This window comes from Carassius auratus, unplaced genomic scaffold, assembly GCF_003368295.1.
Source record: "Carassius auratus strain Wakin unplaced genomic scaffold, ASM336829v1 scaf_tig00216840, whole genome shotgun sequence".
NCBI classification, from domain to species: domain Eukaryota; kingdom Metazoa; phylum Chordata; class Actinopteri; order Cypriniformes; family Cyprinidae; genus Carassius; species Carassius auratus.
In genome coordinates, this window is record NW_020528761.1 from 54,186 (window position 1) to 64,660 (window position 10,475).

At 37.7% G+C, this 10,475-nt stretch overlaps 1 protein-coding gene across 1 annotated transcript; it reads right to left on the reverse strand.

Annotated features, from left to right (window-relative positions):
• Positions 1 to 728: 728 nt before the first annotated feature.
• LOC113099041 (eukaryotic translation initiation factor 3 subunit A-like) lies at positions 729 to 4,461 on the reverse strand. Its single transcript, XM_026264092.1, has 2 exons — positions 3,451 to 4,461; positions 729 to 1,159 (listed from the first exon to the last, which is right to left on the reverse strand). Exons 1-2 carry the CDS (start codon positions 4,157 to 4,159, stop codon positions 933 to 935), a joined length of 936 nt encoding a protein of 311 aa, XP_026119877.1. The 5' UTR covers positions 4,160 to 4,461; the 3' UTR covers positions 729 to 932.
• Between the last annotated feature and the right edge of the window lie 6,014 nt (positions 4,462 to 10,475).

A 10,475-nucleotide genomic window follows, 5' to 3' on the forward strand; every position in this document is an offset into this window, starting at 1 on the left:
GAAAAAAATATGTAACTAGTAATATAACTAGTAATATAACTAGTTACTTTCTCCAGGGAGTAATAAAGTAAAGTAAGGCATTACTATTTTTGAGAGTAATATGTAATATGTAATATATTACTTTTTTGAGTAACTAGCCCCAACACTGCCTATCATACAGTTTCTGCCTCCACGTTTTAAATTACCACTTTATTTTCTGTGAACAGCACTTTTCAGAAATGAACAGGGGTAAGAAATTTAAGACCTGGATAAATTTAATTTAAGAAAAAAAAAAACCTTTTTAAAAAACGTAAACTTCACTTTCTGAATTTTAGACTTTTTAAGACTCCGCGGGAACTGTAAATACTGAAAAGAAAATGTCACATCACATGGCATGGCAAAGTGATTGAAAGCAATGAGACAGAGGAGCAATCTGAATTATAGCGCTGTAGAGATACTGGACCCTTGGGCCAACACACCTCACATGGCTGTAATCACAAGTGTATAAAGGAATTAGTTTATAAAGGATGTAGATGAGTACAATCAGGAGAGAGGAAAGACAGTCTTCAGTTCCCTTTGTGAAATGTTTTAATGAAGAAGAAAACGCTTCAAAATCAATGTGGATATTTAAATAAAACAACTCCGGTAAATCCACAGGCAGACAGCAACAAATATATATAACAAAATATATTTGTATATAACAAAAACCGGACAGAAAATGAGAACTAAAGAGGAGCTTAAATGCATGGTATAATGATGAACTTCACGACTAATAACTGTTTTTTTAGTAAATGAATGTTCCATGGTAACTGATTAGTGGCTGGAAAAGGACAAAAAAGGAACATGGGAAACATAACTTAACAGGCAAACTAAACCAAATTAGAACTAAATGGACTGTGTGGAGATGACATCACTGGTGGACAATTCATCACATTTCCATATTATAGCTAGGATTATTTTTTTCTTTTCAAAGTCACACCACGATTTCTTACGAAGTCTCTTATGTTTAGAATAGAGCGACCAGCCAGAGCAGGATCTTCTGCCTCCTTGCATTGCTGGCATTCAATCATAGTGGCCAGTTTTCCTTTTTTGATGTGTTCGTCAAAATGTCTCATGACCGCGGCAACCTCCATGGGAGACCATTGATGCTTTTTTGCTCTCCTAGCACTTTCCAGAGGAACTAGAAAAAGACAAAGAAAATCAATGAAAACAAACTCAACTTTTAAACTAGATAAACCTTCACACTGACTCCACCAAAAGATGTTTCTCTACAGGTGCAGCATCAGCATAGTGTTCTTCACATCATCTCCAAACTTTGACTACTATCCAACTGCCATAAGCAGAATCTTGACTCATCACTTAACGTTCCTCAATGTTCATGTTCGAGCTCATGTGTTGCCAAACCAGCCCAAATGGGCATGTTATTACAGTTTTTGGTGACAGAATGAAAAAACATTTTAACCTTGTCTTAGTCAAGTCAAGTCACATTTATTTATATAGCGCCTTTTACAATGCAAATTGTGTCAAAGCAGCTTTACAGTCACAGTTGGTGAAAACTATAAATTCAAAAAAAGTAAATTCAATATTGATTAATTATTGATTTAAACTAGGGCTGGGACAACAAAAATAAAATACGTCCTCGCAAAATATGATTTATTTTTATTCATTTTTCCACAAAACAGAATAATAATAAACGCGTCTAAACTATGGCATAACACAAATGGAACTGTGGGAATTTTGTTGGTGACTAAACCATTCAATTAAAAACTGCCATTTTATTATTATTATTATTATTATTATTATTATTATCATCATCGTTATAATTTTTATTTTATTCAGATATGTAAATTAGCATGTATAAATTGCTATTAGTCAATTAATGTGGAGATAATCGAGGATCGAATCAAATTCAAATTGGAATTTCCAGCAGTGTTAGTGAAGTTCAACACGAAACAGCGAGTCGTGTTCTGAGGTTTGCTCTTCCAGGCTGTGAGTGTGTAAGCGGTGTGCCAATTTTCCATTACATTCCCACCGAAAGAAGTTTACATTCTTTTGAGTGGCAGCAAAGGCAGCCAATCAGCGTTAAGTGCTTGTGTGCTTTGCTCATGACTGGCGTCAAGGGCTTAGCCCACCCTGCGATGGTCTCAAGTCCCCCAACCAGCCAGGCTTGAGGTTTGACTCTGCCAAGTCTTTCAAGCCCCCCATCCAGCCAAGTTGCAGGCTTCGGCTCTGCCCCATCTTTTCATCTGCGTTTTAGCGCCTTTTCAAGTTCATTAAGAATTTTCCATGACCAAGGCACGGAGCAGAGTGAAGGTCAAAAGGTAAGTACATTAACTGATAGATGACATCCACATCTAGTCATACTGTGGTGCAGGACCAATACAAGACGCCTTCCTATCCACTCTAAAAAAAAAATGCATCCCTTGTTTATCTGCAGTTCTTAACACACATTGAAGACAAACTATTTAATCTAATGGAGTAATCTAACGGAGTAATCTAAATGCAAGGCGCAAACATGGCAAAAGTAATGCGTTTTAAAAGGCAGACACATAAATGTAAACACGGCCAAAGATTAGTGTAGTACAGGGCGTATTTGAGAACATAGCATGTGGGACCTGCACTTGCCTCATCACGTCACCCCTCTGCTCTAATAGGCCTTTTGCATTCCAGAACCTTTTGTTTTACAAATTAAGCACTATTGTGGATGTTGCATTAATGGAAAATGCAGTCATGCACAAAAGTAAATGCACACAGATGTTATAGTGGAACACTGTATTAAGGTTAGTATAAAATCCAATCATATTTTTTAAAAATATTTAAATCAGCCCTTAATAAATAAAAAAAAATGCCCCTAATATTAAAAACCTAGCCTGGATGCCAGCCAAACTTAGCCCCGCCCACAACATTTGAGGACAGGAAGTTTGGTCTGGTGTTAGCACCGTTGAGGCGCAACTATGCCCGAAGAGACACAGTTCAGACCAATCAATTTGTCAGGGCGGGCTTTATACGATGATGGACAGCTGAACAAAAGTAACGTAATCAACCACGTCACCAAAGAGCGCACATGTTTAACCTTTTGAATCTGAACTCCATTGCTCTGCACTCAATTGGATAGACCACCAACCAATCAGAGGCATTTTTTTTTTCCTGGTTCAGTTGAGACACGCCCCATAATCAGCCCAATGGAACGGTATCGGACTCAAATTCTGACTAGAATTGAGTAGGATAATGTCAGGCTATTAAAAACCTAGCACACCCAAGCCTGGCGAGAAAGAGTATGGACGAATTTCAAACTATGTTTTTGCGCCCTTGAAGGGCACGTCAGGAAGAGGACACCGCACCTGCCCAAATGAACCGCACCAAAGGGGGAAACGAACTCTGGTAATATTCAACCGAACTAAATGAGGCAGTTGTGAAAGCACCCTAAGCAACTTGGTGTTTAGTGACATGTGTACGTGTAGGAGCATTTACCAGACTGTTTATTCGTTGTCTTTTTTCTGCTGGGCTCTTTGTCCTCCATTAGTTTTCTGCTGGGTTCTTTGTCCTCCATTAGTTTTCTGCTGGGCTCTTTGTCCTCCATTAGTTTTCTGCTGGGCTCTTTGTCCTCCATTAGTTTTCTGCTGGGCTCTTTGTCCTCCATTAGTTTTCTGCTGGGTTCTTTGTCCTCCATTAGTTTTCTGCTGGGTTCTTTGTCCTCCATTAGTTTTCTGCTGGGTTCTTTGTCCTCCATTAGTTTTCTGCTGGGCTCTTTGTCCTCCATTAGTTTTCTGCTGGGTTCTTTGTCCTCCATTAGTTTTCTGCTGGGCTCTTTGTCTTCCATTAGTTTTCTGCTGGGCTCTTTGTCCTCCATTAGTTTTCTGCTGGGCTCTTTGTCCTCCATTAGTTTTCTGCTGGGCTCTTTGTCCTCCATTAGTTTTCTGCTGGGCTCTTTGTCCTCCATTAGTTTTCTGCTGGGCTCTTTGTCCTCCATTAGTTTTCTGCTGGGCTCTTTGTCCTCCATTAGTTTTCTGCTGGGCTCTTTGTCCTCCATTAGTTTTCTGCTGGGTTCTTTGTCCTCCATTAGTTTTCTGCTGGGCTCTTTGTCCTCCATTAGTTTTCTGCTGGGTTCTTTGTCCTCCATTAGTTTTCTGCTGGGCTCTTTGTCCTCCATTAGTTTTCTGCTGGGCTCTTTGTCCTCCATTAGTTTTCTGCTGGGTTCTTTGCCCTTTCCATCTGCGTTTTCACATGCTAAAAACAAAACAAAAAACAATTGTCACCAGAAGCATTTATCTGTTGTACTGCAGCGGAGCAAACCAGGTAACTAACAAAGAGACATTCCACCAAATAATAAATTCTAGGCAACACTTTACATGAAGTGAACATGACAGATTAATCATATTAAGAAACCACTTAGCTTTATGGGTAAGCATTACATGAAACTGTGAGGTGGCTGGTTTTGACACTGGCTGTCATGAAGCCAATGATAATTAATCTGCTATATCATGTTTATTACAATTTATGTTGTCATGGTAATGTCAAGTTGAATGAAAAGACACTGACAGGTTATGATGTATTGGTTTTTGTCTAGGTGTCATAAAGACATCTTAAACCATAAAGACATCTATGTCATATTGCATAAAAAAAAAAAAGCATAATTGAGCGCATGACATTCAATAGCCATGTTTGCATTGTCGGGCTTCAAAACTTTTGGGATCACCAGTACTTTACTGATCAACAGAAGATGCCTTCCATCTTACTTCAGACTGAAGAAAATTATCAGCATCTGTAGAAACAAAGACACGTTATAATGCAGAACTCACCATGTTAAGGATCCGGCACACACTGGCATCGGTTAGAGAGAAGTTTACAGTTACGGGCACAGAACAAAGTCTTCAAATCGCAACAGTGCTGAGAAATGATATAGCAGATGTCTGGTATTGGACAATCATCCTTGTATTGGAGGAGCAATCTCTCGACTCACGATGCTAACTACAGACGGTGAGTTAACTTATTTGCTACATAACGTTTACATACAAAAAGCACTTGAAATACAATACAAATAACGACTGCATAAGTGCCTTACATAAGTGTTTTAGGGGGGTTTTTGTGTTACATTATCATCTCTGTTAAATATTTTAGCCAGCTCTTAAGAGAAGTAACCATGGTTTTATTATAGTAAAACTGTTTTAGTTGTAGCCATGCTTTCTGGTGTTTTGGAGATGAATGTAACTGTCATATGAATGTAGCAAACCTTATGTGTATACTGTATGTGTATTTACAGATCAGTTATACAAAACATCACAAATGTGCTCCTTTATTGTTTTGTGTCTATTACAGAAATAAAGCCGTGGATTTTGAAATCAGATGGGAGTTTGGGGTCTTAAAATACACCAATTTGTGCACAGATATAAACTTCACATGTAAATAAAATATCCCGCTATAATGATTAAGGCTGTTTGTCAGTTTACTATATTGAAAATTATTGCTTAATAAGGATCACATAATGACACATACAGAAATGCTAAGATACAACAAATTGGTAAATATAATCATTATTAAATTAACCACTGTTACATAGCTTTTTAAAGACTTAGGCAGATTCAAAGTGGTTTCTTAACTAGCCAATTTTCTAATGATTTCTAAAACATTTTGATTTGAGATGCAATGATTTTCAGTCCTATTTAGCAATCAGGAAGTTCTTTATAGAATATAGTATTTATTGATTGACATTATTTGACAGTTACTTTCGGTTTCATGTGATGCTGAACTACTTACAATTTTATGGATAAAGATCTCTCACCTCTTATAATGTGCAAGTATGTTTACATTGCCATAGAACTATAATTACAAACCCAACGTTACATGTTTACAGACACACATGCATACCTGTATTTTAAAATACTCTGTGTATAGTTTAATAGCACATTAGGTAGATGAATGCTTTATTTGTAATCACGCCGTAAAGTTTACTATTGCTTAATTATTGATCTGATATTGCCTCATCGTAATGATGCCGATCTATCCCCATCTCTAGTCAGATTGAACTGACTTCCTCCGTCCTCATGGTAAAACAGGCGGTACTGTGTGACATTAGATACAGGTAGGAGTATTAAGGGCGGGATTACTGAAGCGCATCCGCGCTATTGGCCTCGACAATCCAAACGCATCTTTATTTTGGCTACGCAGCTGGAGATCGGAGGCTATTGGCTCTGTGAGTGGCTCTATAGTGCAATTCCGGCTATTGACAGTTGTCAAACATGCATAAAACCTTCATATTCATGACATGTGTCATGTCATGATTATTAAGGTGTCATGTCAGTTTCAGCATGTAACGTGTTACCAAATTCGGAAATAGATCAGCCCACCACACTATGGTCCCCTCCCTTAGAAGTGACATGGATAGATATAAAGGGCCGTTGTATGTCAAATCCAGCGTCAGCCTCCCATGCTTACAGGAGGTGGAGGCCATGCTGATGTGATGCATCAGTGCTCCAGCCACTCAAACTCGCACTTTCAGATGGGAAAAAGACTTGCGTCCTTACCACCAAAGTGTGAGCAGAGAGGACATGAGATGGAGATATCTGCAGAAGCTGTTAACTAGTTTCTGGAACTGCTGATGGACTTGAAGTCAGCTCACATGCTGAAAGTGGGAGATGCCATCTTGATCAAAGAGATGGACTTGTGTGTTCCTACACTGTTTGTACCTTCACAGGCAGTGCTTTAAGGAGACCTGTTGCCGTTGTTTTTGATCCTAATCCTGTGATGATGGTAAAAAATTTGGTTCAGTAAGAATTTTTATTTATTTTTTTGAAGGAAAAATATAGAAATCTATATTTTTTATTCATCAACGAACTAAATTGATCATAAGTGACAGTAAAGACATTTATTATGTTGAAAAATATTCTATTTAAAAATAAATGCAGTTCCTTTTAACTTTATATTCATCAAGGAATCCTGGTGGAAAAAAAATTATCAAATGCTGATGATAATCAGAAATGTTTCTTGAGCAGTAAATCATCATATTAGAATGATTTCTGAAAGATCATGTGACACTGAAGACTGGAGGAATGATGCTGAAAATTCGGCTTTGATCACAGGAATTACATTATAAAATACATTAAAATTAAAAAGAGTTCATTAAAATTGTAATAATTTCACAATAATAATGTTTTTATTGTATTTTTAATCAAATAAATGCAGAATGGGTGAGTAGGAGAGACTTCTAAAAACATTAAAAATCTTACCAATCCCAAACTTTTGAATGGCAGTATCCTTTAGAGATTTATTAAATATGGGCTAATTAGTGATAAACAGTTGTTCATCGGGGGAATGTGGAAAAATGTTTAATTAAAACATTTAAATACAAGTTGGATTTGTGTGTACTTTAAAATCAGCTGAAAAGGAAAGTTCAAATATGGTTTAAGTTAAAACATTTACATTATATACAGTAATTGAGAAATAAACAGTTGAAGGGGTAAAAACATTATTTTCTTAAAATTCATTGTGAATTTTATTTTAAAGTGGAAGAGCAAGCCGAGACTGTGTAGTTGCCGTCGTATACATTGAAAAGTGGCAGCCATGCTTATGTTCATTGTTACACTGCAATGTTTTAATGAGTAAATTTGTTAGATTGAAAAGAGTGTCCTGTTCATCATTTAAAGCTTCTATTGCTGTACTCCACATCACTTGAAATTTAGCTCACGTGCCTTGCATTTATCTCAATTTTTGCTGTGACAACTAAATTGAAACAAGTGGAGGAGGTCTGAATACATTGTGCATTATTTCATAACCTAAAAGCAATCAAAAAAGGTGTACATGTTAGTAGATTCAGGATCAATCACCTTTATTTATATAAGGATAAGGGCTAACCTTGTGATAATGGCGCAGACATGCCTGGAGGTTTCTCAACAAGTTGACTAGCATTCAGCAGTCCTGCAGAACCTGTTATCAAATGTAATTTACTCCATTAAATACATATAAGAAAAAAATAAAAAAATGCGAAAAAGTATTACAGAGTGAGTTTGGTTAACTTGCAATGTTCAAATTAGATGAAGAGAATGTTTACTCTCCTGTGTCTCTTTCTCCCAATAATAATAATGAGATTTCTTATGTTTTTGCCTCTTCCACTGAAACTTAAATCCATGGGACTGAATTTTACTTGGTGTGTGCAGTCAGTCTGCTTTCATCCAAACTTTTGCAGAATGCAGACCAAACCAGAAAACGTTAAAAAATCGAATTGGCAAACTAAACATACTATAGCCTTCACCATCTTTGTGACCACATTTCAGCCCACCTGTAAAATGCAAACCAATGTGTGTGCAGTCTTTTTGCGTGAGCGGTTAGTTGCCATCGTCATGTCGGTAGGAGTGACCAACCAATGGGGATCACACTAGGGAGACCAACTGCCTTTGAGTGAAACCAAAACGAGTCAATGAACATTGGTGTGCGGGCTTTGCATTCCGTGCCCCGCCTGCCAGTGCGGGTAAAAATCCCTAGCGTGATCCCAATTCATTGGTAACTCCTACAAACGTGACATCATACGCAACCACAGATGTTTTCTTGTAATTCAGACACAAATTAACATCCCCTCGAACTATGTCTGAAATACAAGAAAACAGTAAGAGATTACACAGTTACTGACTTGACAGGGAAATAACAATTGGTTAGGGATACATCACAGCAAATTGTTTCACTGTTAAAAGTTTAACCATCTGCTGACAATAAATAAGTACCTGAAGCTTCAAAAGGTTGTGTTGTTCTTTTCATCTCTGTAGAATCTGTAATAAAGTTTAACGTGTCATGTGATTTCATAAAACAAATTCAAGAAAATCACACGGAACTTTCCAGTCTGTGGATATGTGAGATTTCCTTCATCGACCTCACTTTCTGCATCGACCTCACTCTCTGCACTTGATTCAGTCAACTGTAGGTGATCTAAGAAAATAAATTATTTTACCTTGATGAATAATGAGATTCAAGTGCTATAGATTGCCTACATACAATGCGTGTTCCATTTTGCTAAAACACATTTGCTACAGTTCTAATTTTTTTAACTTTAAATGGCATTACCGCATGGGCCAGTATGAGATTCAGGAAGTATGATAATCTTTTAAATGGACACAATACATTTAATTTTTAAGAAACATACAAAATGTATGCCAGGAAAAATAAAGCCTTTAATTTATAATATTCTTCATACTAAATGTAAATATCAAATCAATAACATGACTTAATTTAATTAATTTTGTGTAAAAGCAGCTCATACTTTGGAAACGGTATCACAGAAAATTTTAGTGGTTTTGAAACCTTGACTGTTTAAAACCTCTGTATGCCTTCAAACTGCTAACCAGCCCACGCCTACCTTCAATTTCAATCTCCTCAAGTGTTTTGCCTTGAAGGTTTCTGAGAGACCCTTTCTCCATGGCAAGCAGTAATTTACAGATTTTGGCCAGCTGGGTAGTAGCTTCTGGAAGTCGGTAAAATTCACGATGAATGGGAATATCATGCCCAAGGAAGTCAGCAACTTGGTCTAACTCATAATTCTTGAGATTCAAGATCTGTGACAAAGTTGCGACATGTTTCCATAATAGCGTGGACCTGAGGAGCTCAGGGTTTTCAGCCCCACATTCACTCGCATAGAGCCTCAAACAGTCCTGTCCTCTGTAGGGAGTCAGACAATGAGGTCTGGCAAACAGGAACAGGTTTTCAGCCAGAACACCACAGTCTTTTCTTTTCTCTATTAGGCGTGTTATTGCCGTCACCATGTCTGGTGAAAGTAACACTGCAACTTTCCGGCCTCTTTTACCCCTTAATTCAACACGACTGAAGTGTTGACAAAGGTGAAGTTCAAATGGTGTCAGTCCAAAAGCGACATCCTTGAGCAGGGCACTTGTGTCTCTCTCCAGAAAACCATTCAGCGTCATCTTTGAAACTTCTCCCCCTCTTCTCCTATTAAAAAGTATTACATTCGCCATGGTGGCTTTACAAAGTTCACTATATGATTTTGGTGAACTGTGGTCATCTAAGTCCTTTCATGCTTGTTCTGTAGACTTCTCCAGATGTCTATGAAGACACTGAACATCTTTCGTAAAAGGAAGAGTGGAAGGCTTGTTAAGTGGCGCTCATTTAGCGTAGTTAAAGCAGTGTGGGAGATGAGTTCTGACCACTTTGTAGCATAGAGGGTTTTAAAACTCTGGGTTGACTTTATCAGGTTACTGTCTTCTGCCATCAGGGCTCTACAATGTAAAATGTCACTGACTTTCTGGAGTGAGTGACCCAACTTTAATGCAAGGCTTGGAGTACGGTAGCAGTGCTTTTCGTCATCGTACCCAGACACTTTCTTAACAGCTTTGATCACCACATCAAAATTTGCTGGTCTCACAGCATCTTCAAGAGTTTGTATTGAGAATTCCTTGCGAAGCGTAAGCAGAAGTCTTCCACTTTCTCTGAGTGTCTGGCGAATATAGTCATATTTGGTGGGATCCTGTGCATGTTTATTAAAAAATGACTGGGCCAGC